Source organism: Vulpes lagopus, chromosome 12 (assembly GCF_018345385.1).
Source record: "Vulpes lagopus strain Blue_001 chromosome 12, ASM1834538v1, whole genome shotgun sequence".
NCBI lineage: Eukaryota > Metazoa > Chordata > Mammalia > Carnivora > Canidae > Vulpes > Vulpes lagopus.
This window is the reverse complement of record NC_054835.1, coordinates 69,901,606-69,925,882: the sequence shown is the minus strand read 5'-3', so window position 1 is coordinate 69,925,882 and position 24,277 is coordinate 69,901,606. Positions and strand designations below refer to the sequence as shown.

Below are 24,277 nucleotides of genomic sequence, written 5' to 3'. Positions count from 1 at the left end.
CATTTTAAAACCAATTCACTTTATATAAGATGGAAATTATTTTCTGGAATATTTTTATCTTTACTTAAGTAAAAAACTATTCAATAATATACAATAGAACTTCATCAGATTACATTTAAGTAAAGTGGAAAACATCAATAAAAGACCAAAAAAAAAGCCACAGTTTTCCTTCTAGGATGATGTCTATCCTTTAATAAACAATTAGTTACCAGTCATAAATAAATTATTTCAGAAATTAGAACAGGTGCATATATTTTCCAACTTATCCTGATACTAAAGCCAAATAAAAAAATTTTAAAACAATGTCATAGAAAAATACCTCTTATGAACATAGGCACAAAATTTTTAAACAAAATATTAGCAAGTTAGGTCCAGTGATTTAAAAAGAAGACATATACATCCTGATCAAGTGGGTTTGGCCCCAAGAATGCTTTGTTTTAACATAAAAATGGGAAAAAAACCAACAGCGAATTGAGTTAGAAGCAGCAATAGTCTGGTAGCAATGAATACACCTAGCTCTTAGCTCTTGGTTTATACATGCTATTCTTTAATATCAGGAACCAGTGTTCCTTGGAAAACTGCTTCATTCTGCAGTATGAGTTGAGAAAGCACAATGTGAGTCTGGAGCATCTTGTACCAGAAAGTAAAGAAGTGCTAAAGAAAAATTGTTTTATAAAGATATAGGAACCAAACTAAAGACCTGAAAATAGCCAGTGTTAGAACAACTTGAACAACAAAATAAATACTCATAATACTGATATAAATAAATAATACATGAACAAATTCAGAGAAAGTCACACCTCTTCCTCACTGAAAATTCCAATATATAAATGTTAGGTAGAATAAAGAAAATAGAAAATCACCATCAGGTGTGCCTGGGTGGCTCAGTCAGTTAAGTGTCTACATTCAGCTTAGGTCATGATCCCAGAGTCCTGAGATCTAGCCTCGCATCAGGCTCCCCTGCAGGGAGTCTGCATCTCCCTCTCCCACTGCCCCTTCCCCTGGCTCATTCTCTCTCTCCACCCCCCCCCTCTCTCTCTCTCACACACACACACACACACACACACGCACATAAATAAAATCTTAAAAAAGAAAAATTCACCATTGGAAGACCAGAATAATAATCCCCCATTGGCCAGCTCTGCTGACAGATGCTGAAATGAGTGGGAAAGTTTAAATAGAAACAGGATATTTTCATAATCTGAAAGTTATCTCCCCCAAAATATTTAGTAATTATAATGGAGGAAATAGTAAGTCTACGATGTAGTTTTGGCAAATCCCATCTTATAGAAGTGATCAAGGTTAACATCACCAATAATTTATATTGACATCAAGTAACTCTTAATATCATGCACTGAGAAAGATATATTACCCACATAATATCCTTGTCGGTAATTCATAACCTCTGGCCAATTATAAAAATACATGAGAAAAACCCAAATTTGAGAGACTTTCGAAAAACAACTGACTAGGTTGACATCAGGAAAGATGGCAAGAGTAGAAAGCACCAGGAATCTATATGTCCACCTAGATAACTATTGTACTGGCAGAGACTGTCTCAAGTGACAGCTTTGGAACTCTGAAGTCGGTTTGAACACTTGCAGCTTCCAAGATAAAGTTTAGCAGTAAGTTGTAGTTAGTATTGATTGATTTCAGTCCTTAGAGTGGTAAGAGCTATACATCCCTTAAACCCAGCCCCATGGTAGGCAACTGCTTGGACAGCAGCCTGTGTTTCTGGCACAGCTTGTTGGAGAGTGGACAATAAAGACTTTGTCCTCAATATCAAGGTTCTGTGTTCTGATTATGAATTGTTGCTTCTGAAGGTGGAAGGTAATAGGCACAAAGAGTGGTTTCCATGATGTCAACTTTCACTGGCTCAGATGGCTTCCAGAAGATTTAAAGGAGCCACATCTGTTTGTTTGTTTGTTTGTTATTTTGGACATTCAAAAACAACTATATAAATGAGGAATTTAGAAAGACTTGGGAAAGATGAAAACTCAGAAAAGACCTGAAACAACTTTAATGCTTTTACCTCAGGCTGATCCCTGACACAAAGACATATAATAATAAAACAATAGAAGATATCATTGGAGGTGGGGGTCTGATTTCCAGAGTTACCACATTAGAAGAATCCAGTGTTCTTGTCAAAAAAAAATCACAAGACACATGGAAGAACAGAAAAGTATGGCCTATTCAAAGAACAAGCTAAATAGATACAAAAGACACCTGAGGAAGCCCAGATGTCAGACTTCTTAGACAATGACATAGAACCAACTAAGTTAAAGTTGCTTAAAGAGCTAAAGGAAGACATGGACAAAGACAGGAAAGGATCATATGAACAAAGTGAAAATAGCTATAAAGGGAGATAGAAATTATAAAAAAAGAATGAAAAAGATATTCTGAAACTTAAAAAGTACAATAAAAATTGAAGTGAAATATAGAGGACTTCAAAAGCAGATTTGAACAAGCTGAAGAAAAAAATCAGCAAATTTGAAGATAAGACTATTGAAATTAATGAATCTGAGGAACAGAAGGATAAAAGAATGAATAGAAGTGAACATGTGATACACTAAGTGAGCCAACTTATAAAAATCTCAACAGAAGAAAAAAGGAGTTGAGAAAATATTTGAAGAAGTAATGCCTGCAAACTTACCAAATTTGAGGAGAATCATAAATTTATAAATCCAAGATACTCTATGAATTTCAGGTACGATAAAACCACACAGAGACACATCATAATCAACTATGAAAAAATAACAGAATCTTGAAATCAGTGAGAGGAAGTGACTTGTCACATACAAGGGACATTTAATAAAACTGTCAATTTCTCATCAGAAACGTTGGAGGCCAGAAGGCAATGAGTTGATATATTTAGAGTTCTGCAAAACAACAGCAACAACACATAAAACTGTCAAATGGGAATTATTCATTTGACAAAAGTATGCTACAAGAATGAAGGAGAAATGAAGACATTCCTAGATAAAAGATAAGTGAATTTTTTCCTACTAGAACTGCCCTAAGAAATTAGCTAAAAGGGTCCTTCCTGCTGGAATTAAAGGGCTCTAGACAGTAACTCAAAGCCTTCTGGTAAAGATACTTACCAGATACTTACAAAGATACTTACTTACTTACTACATAAGTAAATATAAAAGAGTTGCTCAAATTTTGGTTCTTAATTCTATTTTTTCCGGTATGATTTAAAAGGCAAGTATATAAAACAACCAAAAATTATAAGTTGATGTTAATGAACAGACAATATATAAAATGTAGTCTGTAACAGTAACAGTAAAAAAGAGGAGGGATGGAGGTGTATACCAGCAGAGTGTTTGAAACTAAGTTGGAATTATTCACGGTAGGTCATTATAAGACATTAATTTTAATCCTTAAGGTAACCACTGAGAAAAAAAACTAAAAGAATACAGAAAAGAAGCAAATTAAAATGGCACATTATAAAAATCAAGTAAATACAAAAAGAAACAGTGATAGGAGAATTGAGGGGAAAATGCAAACGAGAAACACAGAAATGAGCTAAATGACAAAAGTAAGTCCTTTATTAGTAATTGCTTTGTCGTGTTGGTCCCAGCCTGTTGATAGTGATGCTGTTGGCTAGGAATGTCTGAGGCATTCATCTGGGCCTGTATTATTCATATTTTTTGGCTAGACCAGCCTTGTGGTCCTTATTATTATTTTAGAGTGCACTTAAGCAAAAATCCCATCAGAAAGCAGTAAGGAAAAAGATGTATTACTCATAGGTCCTGGAAAATATGTGGCATGCCTGTGGGCCACAGAGCCAGATCATAGGTAGGGAGAGAGAATGCAGAGCTAGGCCTCTGCCTTTATTAGGATCAAATGGTAGCATGTTTAGGTTTCACAGGTTCACTCTTTACTGGCTAATTTAGAGCATAAGAGCTGGAATTAGAGCATGGGAAGGGAAAGCTGGTCACTCAAGCAGTCCAGGTTATCCAAGGTTTTCTGAAAGAGAGCTCTTCATGGGTGGGGGCAGCCTAATTCCTTATCTGGTTGTTTTGCTAGTAGCTGTGTCATACAGCTGGCAATATGTTTTTCAAGATGTATATCTTTTGAAATGGATGCCTCAGCAATCAAAAGCTTAATGTCAGGCATTTACACTACAATTAAAAAGCTTCACGTCAGGCACTTAATATTGCCTAGTTTGAATGTATTTTAAATTAATCCAGTTGATCTGCCAATGACAGAAATTGGCAAAATGAATACGAAGAAACACAAGCCATGTCCTGAAAACCAAAGAAATCTTGAGAAAGAACAAAGTTGGAGGATTCAAACTTCCTGATATTAAAATGTACTACAAAGTGACAGTAATCAAAGCAATGTGACAGTGACATGAGAATAGACATACAGACCAATAGAATAGAATAGAGAGCCTAGAAAGAAACCCTCACATGTATAGTCAAATGATTTTCAACAAGATCCCAAACCCTTTCAATGTTTTCAACAAATGGTACTGGAAAAACTGGATTTCTATATGTAGAAGAATAAAGTTGGACTCCTATCTCATATCATAAACAAAAAATGACTCAAAGTATATCAGACCTAAATGTAAGAACTAAAACTCTAAAGCTTTTTGAAGAAAACATGGAGAGAGGGAATGTCCATGACACTGGAATTGGCAATGATTTCCTGGAAATGACACCAAAAGCATAGGCAACAAAAGAAAAAATAGGAAAATTGGACAGTATCAAAATTTAAAATTTTTGTGCAAAAGGCACTATCAAGAGAGTGAAAAGAAAACCCACGAAATAGGAGAAAATATTTGCAAATTATATATATGATATGGGATTACTAACCAGAATGTATAAAGAATTCCTAGAACTCAACAACAAAAGACAACCCATTAAAAAAACATGCAAAGGACTTGAATTTCTCCAAAGCAGATATGCAAATGGAAAATAAGTGCATGAAAAGATGATCAACTTAATTAATCACTAGGGAGATGCAAATCAAAAACGTAAGATTCCACTTCATTCGTACTAGGGTGGTTATAATAAGACAGACAAGAGTTGATGAGTACGTGGAGAAATTGGAACCCTCATACATTGTTGGTGGGAATGTAAAATGGTGCACTGCTTTGAAAAATAGAATGGAATTTCCTCAAATATTAAACATAGAATTACCATATGATCCAGAAATTACTGTGTATATATATATGTATATATATATATAATATGATATGACTATCATATAATAGCCCAATAAGAACGTGAATGTCCATCAACTAACTGGGTGTTAGATAAACAAAGCGTGCTTCATCTGTACTATGGAATGTTATTCAGCCATGTAAAGAAATGTGGTACTGATACATGCTACATGATTGAACCCTGAAAATAAGTAAAAGCAACCAGTGACAGGCCACATTTTTTATGATTCCATTTATATGAAGTATCCCAGGATAAGAAAATCCATAGAGACAGAAAGTAGATTAATTAATAGGGCCTATAATGGGGGAATAGGGAATAACTACAGATGGAATTTCTTTAGGGCAGCAAAAATATTCTAGAATTAGGTAGTGATGATGGATGCACGACTTTGTGAATATTTTAAAAATTACTGAACTGTGGGTGCCTGGGTTGCTCAGTTGGTTGAGCATCTGACTCTTGTTTTCTGCTCAGGTCAGGGTCTCAGGGTTGTGGGAGGGAGCCCGGCATCAGGCTCTGCTCTGTGTTCAGCAAGAAGTCTGCTTTTCTCTCTCCTTCCACCCCTCCCCCTGCTCATGCTTTCCCTCTCTCTCTCTAAAATAAATAAATAACTCTTTTTTAACAAAATCACTGAATTGTATACTTTAAATAGTTGAATTTTATTGCACATGCATACCTCACTTTCTTGTACTTCACTTTAATGCATTTTGCAGATTTGTATTTTTTACAAATTGGAAGTTTGTAGCAACCCTGCCTTGAGCAAGGTTTTGGTGCCAGTTTTCTAAAGCATTTGCTTACTTCAGGACTGTCACATTTTCATAATTCTTGCAGTATTTCAAACTTTTTTTTATTATTAAATTTGTTATGGTGATCTGTGATCAGTGATTAAGACTCCGAAAGCTTGGATGACGATTAGCATTTTTTAGCAATAAAGTATTTTTTATTTGCTATTTATTTTTACTTTATGAAGGTATATATATTGGGGTTTTTTGACATAATACTATTACACTCAATAGACTACAGTATAGTGTAAACATAACTTATACACAGTGGGAAATAAAAAAATTCCTTTGACTCGCTTTATTATGATATTCGCTTTATTGCAATGGTCTAGAACCAAACTCACAATATCTTTAAGATATGCTAATATATGAATTATATTACAATTAAAATGTAAAGATCAAGGAGGAGCTGAAATCTTCATATGACCACTCTGGAAAACAGTTTGGCAATTTCTTACAAAGCCACACATACATTTATTTTTTTATTTTTAAAGATTTTATTTATTTATTCATGAGAGAGAGAGAGAGAGAGGCAGAGACACAGGCAGAGGGAGAAGCAGGCTTCATGCAGGGAGCCCGACACGGGACGCGGGACCCTATCCAGGGACTCCAGGATCATGCCCTGGGCCAAAGGCAGGCGTCAAACCACTGAGCCACTCAGGGATCCCCCTACATTTAACATATAAATCAGCAATCACATTCCTGAGGGAATGGAAGATATATATCAATATAAAGAATTGTACATGAATATTCACAATAGCTAAAAACAAGACAACCTAACAGTTCATCAATATGATGCATGTAAAGTAAATGAAAAAGCAAATTGTAGTGTATTCATGAAATGGAATACTACTCTGTAAGAATGGAAAGCAAACTACTGATGGGCCCAATAACTTTAGTGAGATTCACAAGTATTATACTAAATGAAAGAAGCTGAACCAGGAAAATATTTGACATATGATCATATGCATCATTTAAAAATATGATTTTGATGAAATTATAAATTTCTAAAATTGATACAAGTGATAGAGAAGCATAAGACAGAAGGTAGACTGCTTCCTAAAATTTGCTTTCTAGCTGATTTTTCTCTATTTTCAAGGCACAGATAATCTCTGTTTTTATAAGGATGGAGAGCTTACTAACTTATTGCATAAAACATTGTTATATTAATTGACAATATAACCCTGATTGTCACAATTAGACAAGGCTCATTCAGAAATGAAGTAAGACTCATGATTCTTAGGTTGGTAGGGCAAAATAACCATCCAACACTTTTAATAAAAAATTATATTTCTCGTGTGAATTGACTTAATGATAATGCAACCAGCAAAATTCAGACTGTGGGAAATCTTGGACAAACAATCTGGTTTCCTTCAACAAAGAAATTGCTAGGGAAAAAAAGAGATGAAAAGGAATCTGTAGATTAAATGAGATTTAAGAGATATTAACAACATTTGTATAAATCTAATTTGGATCCTCATTTGAACAGACTTAAAAATGGAGACAGTACTCAATGCCACTGAACATTTGAAAATGGTTAATTTGGTAAATTTTATGTATATTAGAATATGATTATTTGAACAATATCTAAATATATTAAGGAATTATCACTGTTTTAGGTGTGATTGAGCCACGTGAATTAAATGTTTTAAAGCCTTGTCCTTTGGAGCTATGTAATGAAATATTTACAGGTGAAATTACATGATGTCTTATATTTGCTTCAGAATAGCCCTTGAGATGGGAAGTTAATGGGGGTAGAAATGCAAGAGAATTGGCCACATATATATCTGGGGTCTCTTTACCTTTGTACATGTTAATGATATGTGTTCCTGGGAGCAACACCAAGGGGTAATATTCAGTAAATTTGGGTTGGATCTCAGGAATATGCCCATCTGTAGAACCTGCTATACCTAAAGGATTCTCATATAGAATGTCCACATGCCTTAACTTGAAAAACATTGCTTTAGACCAGTCTCACTTTTGAAACATAGATTCCAAAATCTTAAATACCGTATTGGCAAATAAAACAGTATATTAAAATAATCATATATAGTAAATAGAGTTTATTCAAGGAATGCAAAGTTTATTCAAGGATAGCAATCCTACTAATGTAATAATTTGTGTCAGCAGAATTTATGGAGGTGATTAATCCTGCTGTAACCAGCAGCTAAACAATCTCAATGGTTTCAGAGTTCCTCATTCACAGGTGGTGCATGTCCTACAGTTCCCCTGAACAAGTCTCCTCTGGGTGATGATTAGGGATCTGGGCTCTTTTCATCAGGTTCTTTTTGTCATGTCAGAATCCTTTCCCTCCAGGCTTTGAGACTAGGGAGATAGTGTAACTGATAGCATAGGACATTTCAGGGGTGAGTCACAGAAATGCACATATCACTTTCACTCTTGTTTTATTGGACATAATCCAGGCTCCTGGGCCTAACCTAACTGCAAGGGAAGCTGGCAAATGTAGTTTTCCCGTGAGCCCTGGAAGAGGAAGCACCTAACCAATCTCTGCCACAGAGATTAAAGAGAGGCACTAAATGTGGAAGTTCTCTCATTTGCATATTCCATATCAAAAGTCCAATTCTAATTGCCCCCAAATTACAGCATTACTTTCATATCTCTGCTGTCACTTTGGATCTAAGGAAAAAAGGAACCTATAGCCTTTCAAAAGTTGTGATTAACAAGGAAAAGGTCCATAGTCATCCTGATGGTGGTGACTTAAAGCAATTTCCTCATTTAAAGCCAAAACAAAAAATTTTAAGACTTTTTTTTTTTTAAAGCAGTTTTACATTCATAGAAAAACTGAGTGGAAGGTACAGAGATGTACATGGGTGTATGAAGGTGTATGAAGGTACAGCAAGTATATGTAGGTGAATGTGAAATTTTGAAGCAGCTTCTGTAGATTCACATGCAGTTGTAGGAAATAATACAGAGAAATCTTGTATACATTTTATCATTTCTTCCAATGGTACTGTTTTGCAAGATGGTAGTATAATAGCACAACTAAGATGTTGACACTGATAGAATCTACTTATTCAGTTGCCCAGTTTTGCTTCTACTAATGTGTGTGTGTATTTAGTTCTATACACTTTAACATTTAAATCATACAATTCAGTGATTTTTAGTATATTCATGGAGTTATGAAACTTTCACTACCATCTAATTCTAGGACATTTTCATCAACCCAAAAGAAATTCTGAACTTGTTAGTGTTCATTCCCCATCCCTCCCTAAAAAAATATATATGTATATACACACAAAATATATATGTATATACACACCAATATACCAATATACCTCCTGCCCAGCACATGCCTCCCTCCATTATCAACATCTCCCACCAGAGTACTAGATTTACTATAATTGATGAAGCCACATCAATACACCATAATCACCCAAAGTCCAGAGTGTACATTACAGTTCATTCTTAGTGTTGTATTTTCTATGAGCTTGGACAAATGCATAATGACATATATCCATCATTATGGGATCATACAAAGTATTTTCACCGCCCTAAAAATTCTCCATGGTCTGCCTATTTACCAGCCTTCCCCTCCTCCCTCCAACCCCCCACCCCCTCCCCGGTTTACCAATCCTTGGCAACCACTGATATCTTTATTGTCTCCATAGTCTTGCCTTTTCCAGATTGTCATATAGTTGGGGTCACACAGCATGTAGCCTTCTCAAATTGGCTTCTTTGACTTAGTAATATGCATTTAAGATTCCTCCGTGTCTTATGGCTTGATAGCTCATTTCTTTTTAGCACTGACTAATAATACAGTATCTGGTTATACCGCAGCGTATCCATTCACTTATTGAAGTATATGTTTATTGCTTCCAAGTTTCGGCGATGATAAATAATATTAGAGCTGCTATAAACACCTGTGTGCAGGCTTCTGTGTGGACGCAGTTTTCACTCCTTTGGGTACCTACCTAGGAGCATGATAGCTGGGTCATATGGTGTTTAATTATATTAGAAACCTCCAAACTGTCTTCCAAAAAGTATACATTTTGCATTCCCACTGGCAATGAATGAGAGTTCCCATGATTTCACATCCTCTCAATGATTTGATGTCAGTGTTCTGGATTTTGACCCTTTTCATAGATACATAGTCGTCTCTTGTTTCAATTCATATTTCCCTGATGACATAGTTGTAGGGCACCTTTTCATATGCTTCTTTGTCATCAATATATTCTTTCGTGGGTTGTCTGTTAAGGTCCTTGGCCCACTTTCAAATCAGGTTTTTTTTTTTTTTTTTTTTTTTTTATCATTGAGGTTTTAGAGTTCTGTGTATATTTTGGATAATAGTCTTTCATCAGATGTGTCTTCCACAAATATTTTCTTCCAGTCTTTGCAAAGGGGATAGGTCCCAGTAGACAACAGTTGCTGCAGTAGCTTTCTGATCTCCAGTGTAGGTTGATAGTAGGACACAATTGAAACAGTAGTTCCAGATTTCCCAGTTTCTGGATTGCAGCAGAGAAAGCTCTTTCCTTGGCAGGCCAGTTTTCAAGGTTGTTTTTGGAGTCATTCCTGGTAACTCAGCCTAAAGTCTTCATCTTTACATCAAGTGTGTAAAACACTTAATCCCCCAGATTAAGCTTCCTGCTATTTAAAAGTAGCTGGAGGGCTTTCTGTTTTTGTGACTGAATCCTAATAGATATGTTAGGTGAAGACTGCAGGCCATTGAACACTATGTCCCTTTCTATGGCAAAACCAAACCAGATTTCTGTGACTCTCCCTGCCCACTTCCACTGAAATGACAAGGAAAAATGAGGAGGAGAAGGTGCAGGAGTAGAGGAAGAAGTGAAATAGTTGACAGTCACACCATTAAGTAGGTGTGGTACCATCATTGGGACAAAAACTTTTTGACATTTTTGGTAGCTATAGCCAGTGACATAAAATTGAAGCAATTAATGATAGTGATGCTAAATATTCATTGCAAACAAAATAGAGCTCCCAAAAGATTTTTGGAGTAACCATAAATTATGGATGTCTGGACCAGTAGAGGGAAAATTGAAGGACTTCAGTTTGAAACTTGTGAAAAAAACCTTAGATTTGGATTCCTATTCTTGGCAATTTCCTCTAGGCTTCATTTTGCTTGGTTTACTTGTTATGTAAAGTGAGTGGTTTTACCTAACATGTTTCTAATACATGAAGTAAGGACAGGGTGTTCTAAAATATACCCAGGATTTTATATTAAATTCAGGTATGGTTATGCCAACAGAATAGGAGATATTTGCCATTTCAAAGATAGTTTATCATTCAGTTCTCAAGAGTAGCTGGCTTGTGCTACAATGCAAGGCCATAGAAGGAAGCACCAGAGTTGGCTAAGAGGCAGAAAAAGTGAGGTGATAGTATGGACACGACTCCTCATTGTGATTTCCATGGAAAAGGCAAGTTACACAGAGTGAGCAGATTTAGGATTGGCTCGTTTGAATAATTTTGGCAGGCTCTGGACTGTAGGAGCTGTCTCCAGTTGTCTGATTCCTGGCACAGGAATGGTTAGGGAATAGGATTAGTGACTCTGGCCACTAAAGGAGGTGGTTGAGGAACTGAGCTCTGGATTGGTTGGTTTGCTTTTAAGCAATGTTCTCTGCAGTGGGTATTTGCTATCTTTAGAAATTACCTAGCCCTGGGCAAGGCAGTCGCTCCAGGATTGGCAAGGTCCCAGATGCCAGAGCATCAATACAGAAAATAAGAAAACAGGGCCTGGCTGGCTCAGTTGGTAGAGCACATGATTCTTGATTTTGGGGTTGTGAGTTTGAGCCCCATGTTGGGTATGGAGACTACTTAAAAAATTTTTTTTAATTATGCAGAAAATAAGAAAATATAGCTAATACACAGAGAAAGAAAGGAGTACATACTCCCAGATAACTTAGAGATAGGGATCAGTAACTTTTAAGAAAGCAAATGTGTCAGAAACCATTTGAATTTGCTTCATGAATCCAAGCATTTGACAACTAAAAGCATGCAAATTCTGAGTTGTTTAACAAAATTTCAATGTTCTCTATGGATAAATAATGAAGTAACATTTATTAAATGCTCAAGGTGTTCTAGGCACCATCCAAAGAAATCTACATGTATTATCTCATTTAATCCCAACAATCCTATGCAAGTAGGTATTAATATCATTCCCATTTGCACTTGGGGAACTGAAGCTTAGAGAAATTAAATACTTGCCTGCGATCATGCTGCTCGTAAGTGGGTGTTGGCATTTAAACCCAGTTTAGTCTGACCTTAGAGTAATCACTCTTCTCACTCTACCACTTCTCTTCCTGCAATAAATTTATAACAAGTAATTACATATATTTGCAAAGGCTTTGGACTGAAGGTCAGCTCAGCATGATAGTTAAGAGCATGCAAAAAGGATAATAATAGTACTAACTTCATAAAGTTAAATTAGTTAATATAATGCACTTCCAGTGCTTGGCAACATAGTAAGCACTGAATAGATATTAGCTATTATTATTACTTCCTTAGTAAGTTTTTAACCTGTGTATGAGAATCTGTTGGCTCAATGTCTAAATAAACTCTCTAAAGCTATGATTAAGACCTAGTCTTAAATAAAAATAAATTTAAAAGTCAATAGTTAACTCTTTATTCTTTGTAATACCTGTAACACAAATGCCTTTTATCAAAAGAGAAATTGGCATTATAAGACTATTAATAGTTATTGTCATTCTTGAAAGTGTTTGATATGTACTAGCATTACCTTCATTGCCCTAAATTGTTACTATAAATTGGAATGACCTGAAGACTATGACAATTTTCTTTTTTTCATATCATTTTTTTAATTAGAGAAAAGCGGTTACAGGAATGGAAAGCTCTTAGGAAAAAACAAAAATTTGGGGAATTAAGAGAAATATCTGGAAATCAGTATGTGAATGAAGTCACAAACGCAGAAAAAGATGTATCAGTTGTAATTCATTTATACAGATCAAGGTAATTACCATAGTATTTTTGTAAAATGTTAATATACTAATGTTTTAAGATACTTATGTCTGGTTTTGAGATTTTACAAGCATATAACAAAGACTATTGAAGAAAAGGACATATTATGTATACAACATATATATATAATATATCAAATATATATCAAGATATATATAATATATCAAAAAACAGAAATCAACCAAGTAAATTTGAAGATCTAATTGGCTTTATCCAGTGATTAATGAATCAGGCAGCATTCTATTTGGCAGGTAGAGGGGAGCTCCAAGGAGTTGTACAAAATTGGAGGTTTTTATACCAAGGAGGATGAGACAGGAAGTCATTAGTAAAAGAAAAGAAAGGATTATTTCAGGCAAGGTCACCTTCTTTTAGGGGGAATGCCAGGGGTGGGTGGGGGGTGTTTCTTATTAGATGGATCCTATCACCTCATCTTCCTCTGGGGAATGGAGAGCCCATGTGACAGATTACCTTATTTGGTACTAACCAGAAATTCCAGATTGACTGGCTGGCTCAGTCAGAAGAGCATTCAACTCTTGATTTCAGGGTTGTGAGTTTGAGCCCCATGTTGAATATAGAGATTACTTAAATAAATAAATAAACTTTAAAAAGAAAATTGAAAAATAACACTCTTTGGCGGTTAATTTTTTTTTAACTTACAAAAAAATTTCAAACATACAGAAAAGTAGAAAGAATAATAAAAATGAACACCCTAAATGCCAACCAGGTAGTTTCAACAATGAACATTTTGCCATTTTTATGTTTTGTTTTGTTTTGTTTTAAGATTTATTTGTTTATTTGGAAGAGAGAGAACACAAAAGGAGAGGGAGAGGAAGAGGGAGAAGCAGACTTCCCACTGAGCAGAGAGCCTGACAGGGGGCTCCATCCCAGGACCCTGGGATCATGACCTAAGCCAAAGGCAGACGCTTAACTGACTGAGCCACCCAGGGGCTCCATGTTATGTTTTCATTTGTAGATACATAAATGTGTATATATTTGCAGAATCATTTCAAAGTAAATTACACACAGCATAAAGCTCTATTCGTAAGAACTTCGGCCCACATCTTCAAAATATAAGGGTATTTTTTATATAACCACAATACTGTTTCCTCACCTAACAAAATTAGTAATAATTCCAAACTTAATAATAATTGGTGAAGGATCCAGTCAAGGGTCACGCAGTGCATTTGGATATATCATGTCTCTTAAGTCTCTTTTAACAGAACAATTCCCTGGTACTCCCCTATGCTCCCCAAACAGTTAATTTATAGTGCCTACTTGTACTAAGTATAACCCAAATGTCCCCAGGCCTTACCTGCCTGGTATATGATAACTGGGTTGAGTGGACATTCCCCCAAGTCCAAGCCCCAGAGACACTGCAAGCTCCCACAGTTTCACAAATCTCTCTAGCATTAGGTCCCAGCTACGCTGCCCGGGCTCTAAGCCAGTCCAGGAACAGAGGCCATCCCGGGGGGCCCTCATCGTCTTCATCTCATTCTCTGAAGAAAAAATGTCTTCTCTCTTCAGGTGCTCACAGAAACTCTGTACAGAGCAAATTATGCAAATTAGAGCCCTGCTGTTTACCAGCTCATCAATTCCTCACACAAATTTTGAGAGGACACCATGTCCTGTAAAAGAAGACATTACTGTTATTGTTACTAAAATGCTTGGTAATTATTTTTTGAGTAGCTTAAAGCCTTAAAAAGAATTGCTTCCCATTGTTCCTTTACCACTTATCTGGTGAAACCAATCTGTAAATGCTGCTGATTTGGTTTCTCACAAAGAAGTATGAGAGACACTGACGTTTACAATAATAGAATCCGTGTGTGAGAAATGTTATGTACTAAAGTGGTTCACTGAATATCTTTTCTGGGACTCAGTATGATTAGCAGAATAAATGTTGGATCTGAGTGCCCATACCAGGGCATAAAATTACTTACTTTAATTCTAGAAGAATTATTAGATTTGACAAATAATTTTCAAAAATTCATGAGAGAGATTGAATGTGTTATAGTTTCAGCCAGGCTTTTTCATTTCCTTTGATGGACTCAAGGAATAAATATCTTTTTAAATAATATTTTAAGTATTTGTGACCTTCTCAGAAGATATTTTGAGAGGCAACCAGTCTAAGATAATTATATACAATAATCATTTTCTTGACATTAGGAAAATGTATTCATGTATTGATATAAAACACCCATTTGTGGGGTTTTTTGTTTTTTGGGTTTTTTTTTAAGATTTTATTTACTTATTCATGAGAGATACAGAGACAGAGGCAGAGACACAGGCAGAGGGAGAAGCAGGCTCCATGCAGGGAGCCCAATGTGGGACTCGATCCTGGATCTCCAGGATTATGCCCTGGGCTGAAGGCGGTGCTAAACTGCTGAGCCACTCGGGCTGCCTTAAAACACCCTGTTGAAGAAAACTAATCTGAAATCAAATTTGAAAAACGGAAAATAATTATTTGTGTGACAATGGTCCTTAGAAAAACCTAGTTTTTAATAATGGGTTGACTCATAACTTTTCATATTGCAAAATGGAGTATAACTGTTTAACACATTTGTATGTTTAGCTGCCTTCTATAAACTTATAGGAACACTTTTTAAAAGATTTTGTTTATTTATCTGAGAGAAAGAGAGAGAAAGAGCCCAAGCAGTGGGAAATGAAGAGGGAGAAGCAGACTTCCCACTGTGCAGGAAGCCTGACTCAGCGGAGCTCCATCCCAGGACCCTGGGATCATGACCTGAGCCAAAGGCAGACACTTAACTGACTGAGCCAGATGCTCCAAGAGTCTGTTTTTGAACTAGGTTCCTCTGTTCTGTAATTTTAATGTCTTTTTGCCATTAAAATTCTAGAACTGGGCTGACTCTTTATCCAAGTGAAGGCTCAGCTTGCCTAGTGTCCCCTAGGGGGATCTAATCATCCTGGGCCAGTGAGCTTAGTGGCTGAGCTTCAGGTCAGCCTTGATTCTGATTTTATTCTATCTTACCCCTGTGCCCAAATTCCAATTTTGGCTTTTACATCATTCTTATGCCAAATGCATATTTTGAACCTCAAATACCATAACTAGGCCCTTATCTTATGTTCTATGTCAAAGGTCTCCCTTACAGTTTACAGTTCTTCTGGGGGTATATTCTGGCCCCTGAGCCCCTTACTAAATGTGTTCCCTTACTGCTTGCTGTCAAAACTGTTTTCAGGCAAACCATCTTCTCCCTGCACATAATCTGTTACACCACACTCTCTTAACTTTACACTTTTCACTATCACCACCAATGTCCACCCACCTGCCATTCACCCCACCTACCCCATAAGTGTTTGTCATTACCACTGATCTAGCTCTCCTTCTGACAGTAATGATACGATTCCATTAAATTAGGTATTAGTGGATTAATTTCACCTATTTGAGGAAAACTGAAACTTACAAAGGCAATTTACATTGTTGCTTTGTGTGGAAAATTGATATTTGTGTTAGGTGGCTCATGCTTTTTCACCCACTAAAATAAAACAGACTCTAGATTTGTAGCAGGTTGTAGTTATCAAAATAAATGACATTCTATATTTTGAAATGTAAGTTAAACATATAATGCATTTAATTTGTTTTTCTTAGTTTCTTGCACCATAAATTGATATATATAACATCATCTAGTATTAAGAGGATTTCTGAAGATTTTGTAGATGGTGGAGATACAAAGCCATCACTATAGCAGAGAGAGACAATTAAACATAACAATACAGTCTTTTAGGTCCTAGAGTTGAATTTTATATAGTCCTGAAGAAGGGGTAGTACGTTTTATCCTTGGAGGAAGGAAGTCTGGAACTTTCTACAGAGTATGTAATTCCTGGTCTTGGCCTCAAAAAATAAGATTCCCCAAAGGAAGTAGACAGGATGAAGTGGGATGTGTTAGAGTGTACAGCTTAAAGAAAGATTACAGAAATAAGACAGCATCTTGCTTTAAGTAATGTGGTAGCAGACAAAGAGACCACAGAGAACCTTGAAAGCTACACAGAGGAGCCCAGACTTTATCCCAAAGACAGTGGAAAGCCACTTAGGGAGGGACTATAAGCTTGAGAGCAGGGCAGTTGTTACATGGTGAGATTTTCATGCTGAGCTCCCTTTGTCAGCAAGGGTCAAGGATGAATTTGGGAAACTAAGCCTGGAAACAGGTCATTTAGGACAATCTGATGAAGCTCAGTTGAGAAAGGAAAGGAGTAAGATAATGGAGAAAAAGAGGAGAGGTTAGTTAGGTATGAGACAAGGAAGTAGGAGCAACATGATTTGATTACCGATTAGATGTAGAGAAAAGGGAGATTTTTGGCCTCTGTGCCAAACTAAGAAAATACAGAAGAAATGTATAATATATACATATATACTTTTTTTTCTTTAAGGGAGGTGGGGACATGAAGTTCATCAGTGTTTTTTGTTTTGTTTTGTTTTTTTAGTTCATCAGTGTTTATATCAGAATGGGTAAGATGGCACAGTGAAATGTGTCCAGTATAAGAGAGTCCAGGACACAATCACAAAGAACATCCACATTTGAGTCATAGAAGAAGGAAGTCAAAAAAGTAAAAAGGAAATTAATAGAAAGTGTTATCACAGCAGCTTTTCTTGCCCACGGGTCCTGTCCCCGTGCTTTAATAAAACCACCTTTTTTTTCCCCCCTGGGGAAAAAAAGTGTTATCACAAAAGCCAATAAAAGGGAAAACCTTTCAAGAAAGGAAGTGAACAGAACATAGAGATTATTATTTTCCTTTCTTTTGGGGCTATGAACAAGAGAGAGTGGTTATTTGAAGGAGACACAGAGTTGTAAGTAACTCTTAAAAATTTAGTAACTTAAGTATATTTATAGAAAGTGGAGGAAACAAGAGGGAGAGCAAAATAACAAGCAGAGAAAGGTCCCATGGGAAATGTGTATGGGATAAAGTAAAGGATTGGCTCTGAAACAGTTTGATAAGGCTGTGAATGAGTGAGAGAGAAAAGGGACTAATTGAAGAGTGGGTATATTGGGAGTCAAATGATAGCAGAAGAATTGCAGGTTCTGGTCACACTTCCAATCAATTTTTAAAAAATTTATTAATCTCTCTACCCAACGTGAGGTTTGAATTCATGATCCCAAGATCAAGAGTCGCATGTTCTTCCAACTGAGCCAACCAGGTGCCCCTTAAAGATCTGATAGCGAATAGTTCTAGATAATGGGAAATAGGATGCTTCATGGAGTGGGATGTCAAAGAAAAGTGTGGATGAGGTCAAGAAATTCAAGGAAATTTGAGATTAAAAAAAAGAAAAGAAATTTGAGATAAGACACTTTGGATGTCATAATCTCATGTAAAAATAAGCCCAAGGTGGTGAAAAGAGTTGGAATCCTTTGTTTCAACTCAGAACTACTAAGGATTCCCTAGAAGTGTCCTGTCTTGTTTTGTTTTCCCTTAGTCCTGTAAACTAGGAACTAACTTGATTAAATTGACGCTAAGTCAGATGTGGTTAGCCTTAGTCATGCATCAAATTCCCATGGTAGCAAGCTTCACTCCCAGGCTATAATTGTGTTTACAATATATATGGTAGGGATCTGCAGTTTATCATTACTAAAGGTAAAAATAGAAGATAAGAGTTGATATGCTGTTATATTAAAAGAATATCCAAAGAGGTGACCCTGGGTGGCTTAGTCGGTTAAGTACTGACTCTTGGTTTCTACCCAGGTCTTGGTCTCATGGGTCCTCAGATAGGGCTCTGTGCTCAGCTGGGAGTTGGCTTGAAGATGCTCTCTCTCTGCCCCTCCCCCCACTTAGCCCCCCCCCCAATTAATTAATTAAAAAAAGAATATCTAAAGATGTATTTTTGTCATGTAGATATTTCACTTAGTTCATTAGAGATAAGTAGTGTGTTTTTAAAGATGTTTTGTACTGTTTCTCTTTTTAGCATCCCAATGTGTTTGTTGGTTAACCAGCATCTTAGTCTCCTAGCAAGAAAGTTTCCGGAAACTAAGTTTGTTAAAGCCATCGTGAACAGCTGTATTCAACACTACCATGACAATTGTCTACCAACAATTTTTGTTTATAAAAACGGTCAGATAGAAGGCAAATTCATTGGAATTATAGAATGTGGAGGGATAAATCTCAAGCTAGAAGGTAATGATACTATTTTTAAAATGTTTATTAAACAGGTGAAAACTTCCAAAAATTTACAAATATCATGAAAGTTTATCTCCATAAAACATAAGGTATTTTCCCCCTCCCTTCTAATCTCTTCTTGTAGGCCTTCCGATTAATTTTCCTATAGTAATATGCTTCTTACAACATCTACTTGCTTAAATCCTTAAGTTCCTTGTGTCAAATAAGTTAAAAATACAGAATCTTCTGCTTAAGAATTTCAGCCTACCGATCCAACTGTATTACTGCAGAGACATCTTACTCATTTGTGCCTTTATTCTTGGTCTCATACTCATGCCCTGGACCCTAAATACCCTACCATTCTTTATTGTTCCTCCATATCCTGTTCCTTTGTGGTTCTCCTAGGTTTCCATTTCTCTCATTACGTGACTTTGGACCAGTTCATAATCTTCCTCTTCTCTCCTAAATTTCTGTAGCATATTTTCTCTATAAAATTCATTTTTCACTTATCCACATACTATCTGATTTTATCAGTTAATTAATTCCCTTTATTTTCTTTTTCACAGTATGCAGCACAATACTTTATAATTTTAATTTTAGTAATTTTTATTTCCTGACCTCCTTCCAAGGCCATATCCTTGATCTAGTCATTTCTTGGAACTGCTTTAATCTATATTATTAAAATCTTTTTCTCACACCATGTTAAAGCCATTGAGCCTCATCCTTTTAATTAAAAGAATTAGTATGTAAGAGTACAAATAATAATATAGCAAACATTTATGTTATCGATTACTGCCAAAAATAACAAATGTGAACATTTCTTCATGTTTGCTTGAGCTATTTGTTTGTTGTTCAAATAAACATTACAGATATAAAGTTACCTATATTTTCTTCCTAGTCCCATTCCCCTTCCTATCTCTCAGCAGGCCATCATGATCATGAATATTGTGTTATCTGGTCCATGTTTTTTTGTGGGTTTTTTGGGCATTTTTTGGTATAAACAATTTTTTAAATTGTTGTAAAATACACATAACATGAAATTTACCATCTTAACCATTTAAAAATATATAATACAGTATTATTAACCAAACTGTAACATGCTGTACATTACATACTCAGGACTTATTTGACCATTTTTAAGTATACAGTTCAGCAGCATTAAGTAAATTCACACTGTTGTGCAGCCATCACCACTATCCACCTCTAGAACTCTTTCATCTTACATAACTGCACTCTATACCTACTGACCAATAGCTCCCTATTCCCCTCTCCTCCTCCAGTCTTGGTAACTACCATTCTACTTTCTGACTCCATGAATGGACTACTTTCAATACCTCATATGAATGAAACATACAGTATTTGTCCTTTTGTGACTGGCTTATTTCATTTAGCACAATGTCCTCAAGGTTCATTCATTTTATGGCATTTGTCAGAATATCCTTACTTTTTAAGGCTGAATAATATTCCATTTTATGTTTAGGCCATATTTTCTGTATCCATTCATCTGTCCATGGACACTTGGGTTGCTTCTACCTTTTGGCTTTTGTGAATCATGATGCTATGAACATAGATGTACAAATAATCTGTTCTAGTCCCAGTTTTCAATTCTTTTGGGTATATATTTGGAAGTAGAATTGCTGGATCATATAATAATTCTATTTTAAGTTTTTGAGAGACAGCATTCTGTTTTGCATAGTGGCTGCCCCATTTTATGCTTCCATCAACAGTGCACAGGAATTCCAATTTCTCCACATCCTCATCAATACTTGTTTTCTGTGTATATGTGTGTGTGTTGTAGTAACAATCCTAATGTATGTGAGGTATTTTCCCCACTGATTTTTAATGTTTCCTAATGTCATTTTTCATGGTTCCAAAACTGCTTCAATTTATTTTTGAAGTTTCTATTGTCTATCCCTGAATCAATGTTTATTCCTATAGCTTTATAACAAGCTAGTAGTCTTCAGTAGGGCAAATCTTTTCCAACATTTCACATAAATGTTAGAATTAGTTGGCTTATATGAAAAATCCAGTTATTAGAATAATTTTTATAGATGAATTGTTGGAGACTTGATATGCAATAACAGTGGATGCTCCTATCCATGAATGAGCTGTATCTCATCATTTAGCTTGGTCTTTTATGTATTTTGTGATTTTCCTCATAGATGTACAGATTACATTTTTTTAAAAGATGTTATTTGTTTCTTCATGAGAGACACACAGAGAGCAGAGACATAGGCAGAGGGAGAAGCAGGCTCCATGCAGGGAACCCCATGTAGGACTCGATCCAGGACTTCGGGATCACACCCTGAGTCGAAGGCAGACACCCAACCTCTAAGCCACCCAGGCATCCCTATAGATTACATTTTGTAACATATTTTATAATTTTCCTCAAACGTGTGTTTTGTAATTTGCCTCATAAATGTTCTGTTCATCTATACTGCACTTAGGAATAAATTTAACAAAATGATGAATTTGTAGGGATTGGAATTTTTGGTTATCAGTTCAATTGGAATTTTTGATTATCAGTTCAATTCTTTTGGTTTCTCCCTCGGGTATATTTTGGTAATTTATATGTTTGTTAAAATTTTCCCATTAAAGTTTTCAAATGTCTCGGCATAAGTTTTTCATAGTCTCATAGCCATATTAGAATCTACCTTGGCTATGCCCCATTTGAGTTATTTATATGAATTGATTTCTTTCCTTTTGTGATCGTTTTTGCCTGAGGTATATCTATTAGTTTCTTCAAAGAACAACCTTTTAATCTTTTTTTTTAAAATTTTTTAATTTATTTATGATAGTCACAGAGAGAGAGAGAGAGGCAGAGACACAGGCGGAGGGAGAAGCAGGCTCCATGCACCGGGAGCCTGATGTGGGATTCGATTCCGGGTCTCCAGGATCGCGCCCTGGGCCAAAGGCAGGCGCCAAACCGCTGCGCCACCCAGGGATCCCAAGAACAACCTTTTAATTTTATTGGTCACCTAAACTGATTTTGTTTTCCTACTTTTGCTAAGTCTTTTCTTCATTATATTTCTCTTTCAGCTTTTCCTGAATTTATTTTATTGTTTTTTTTTCTGGCTGCTTCATTTGAACTTTTAAGACACTTATTTTCAGTCAATTTAAAATAAACATTTTAGCCATAATTTCTCCCTTTAAGTATAACTTTGCTGTATCCAATGTGTATTTTGATACTGTAACATTTTCATTGTCACTCAAGCTCTAAATATATCCTCACTTATTACACATTAATTTTATTAGCATCAACTATTGTTTCATATAGATGAGAAGTTATTTTCATTTTCCAAGATTTTTATCTGATTTAATGATGGGTTATTTATTGCAGAACTTGAATGGAAACTAGCAGAAGTTGGAGCAATACAGACTGATTTAGAAGAAAACCCCAAAAAAAGCATTGTAGATGTGATGGTATCTTCAATTAGAAACACTTCTATTTATGATGACACTAATAGTTCAAACAGTGATAATGATGATACCAAATAGAAATATTTAATAAATAGCTTCAAAGTATTTATATACTGAATGTTTTGTCATTCTTTATTATAATCAGAGATCAGAAAATTTTTAGATTTTCATTTTTATATTAGAAGTATGGTTATACATCATTTCAAAAACTTTCAGGTATTTCAGAATATTTATTGCCTCCAACAAAGCCAGAATTTGTATTGAGCCCTTAATATTTTTCTGTGGTTTATCCTTTTTTGACTCATGTTGGATAAAAGCACAAAATATTACAAATCCTCTGTGTTGCTTACTCCCAAAGAGGCCTATGAATGAAAATAATGAAAGATGACCATGAAATTTCACTTCAGTTACATCAATAGATATTTTTATTATCATTATTTTTTAAGTAGGCTCTACACCCAACATGGGGTTTGAACTCATGATCCTGAGATTGAGTCACATGCTCTACTGACTGAGCCACCCCTATATCGATAGATTTTTTTTTAAATCTATTATTTAGGGGCCTTGAGTGAAAATACTTAAATTTATGACCATGCTTTTTTTTTTTTAATCTCTTGTTACAAAAAAGATTAACCACTCATTGGAAAAACGCAATTTAAGGATTCTGAAAAGTACATAGGAAACATCTGTACTCATTGTTTTTAATAGTTCTGTTATAAAGCAGAAAATTACTAAGTACTCTCACTGATGACTATAGAATCAGAAGTGTATGACATGTAAAGTTTCGAAATTAGGAGAAGTGAGACAAATATATTGTAAGGCTTCCCCATGTTTTAATACTAATCACAGAAGACATCATTATGAAAAAGTATACAATATTAGGACACTGAAGAAGACCTACAGGCTGTTTTATCTTAGCTTAGTAATGAGCAGCACTCTTAAAGATGGTAAATCCAGCATGAAATAGTTCAGTAACAGGTTTTATTCTTCTACTTTGTATATACATGATGACTCATTATCATTCGGATTGTGGATGTTCACTGATATTTGTGAGAATCCATACTAAGTTTAAATGATTAAATTACAACAGTAAATTGGCGAGAATTGAGACATTTGACGTGGAGTCAAGAAAAGACTGCTGTTCTTGTCGGGGGTTGGATGGGGGAATAGGAATCAGAGGCTTTGGACAATGAGGAAGTGGGAGGAAAGTTAAATACAGATTTGAATATGGTAACAGGTAAGGTAAAAATCAAATGATCTAACTTGGCAAAGGATTAGGAAGATGTCTTTCTTCTGAGATGGCTAAGGGCTTTTGAAAACCTACATCTTGGGATGAAAGGATGGAAAATTGAGTTGCACAGATTTTTTTTTTGATAGCATTATGCATACATAAGAGAAATAATAATCTATACTGGTTCAACTCCTGAAATTCTCTTTAACAAATGGATGGACATGTTTCTAGCTACAATAAAAGTTGTGGAAATGGAAAGCCATATTATAAAGTTAAAATATAACTTTAATACCATGTAATGTACATAAGTAACAACATTATTGCATCTCCAGTTAAAACCAAATGCAAAAAGTTCCAAGTGTAATCTTTTTTTTAAAGTAAATACATATTTGTCTATTTTTCAAGTTAAAATTAACAGAGGAAGTATTAATAGTATTTAAGCTACCTGAATGAAAAGATATGTATTTCCCTTCTAACTCTTAACTCAGATCCACCAGGTGGCAGTAAGTTTTTATTCACAAGAACAGTTAACGAAGACTAATATTTATAAAAATCACAAAATTATAGCATATCATAATTAGGCTGGTTGTGATTCCAGTTGGTCTTTTTCAAATTATGTG

At 35.4% G+C, this 24,277-nt stretch overlaps 1 protein-coding gene across 1 annotated transcript in view; it reads left to right on the top strand.

Moving 5' to 3' along the window:
* PDCL2 (phosducin like 2) overlaps window positions 1–22,504 on the top strand; it is a 29,033-nt gene extending 6,529 nt beyond the window's left edge. Inside the window, exons 4-6 of the mRNA XM_041723976.1 lie at window positions 12,752–12,895; window positions 18,816–19,024; window positions 22,347–22,504. Of these exons, the coding sequence (XP_041579910.1) occupies window positions 12,752–12,895; window positions 18,816–19,024; window positions 22,347–22,504 (511 nt within the window). The remainder of the gene's footprint in view (window positions 1–12,751; window positions 12,896–18,815; window positions 19,025–22,346) is intronic.
* Window positions 22,505–24,277: the final 1,773 nt, after the last annotated feature.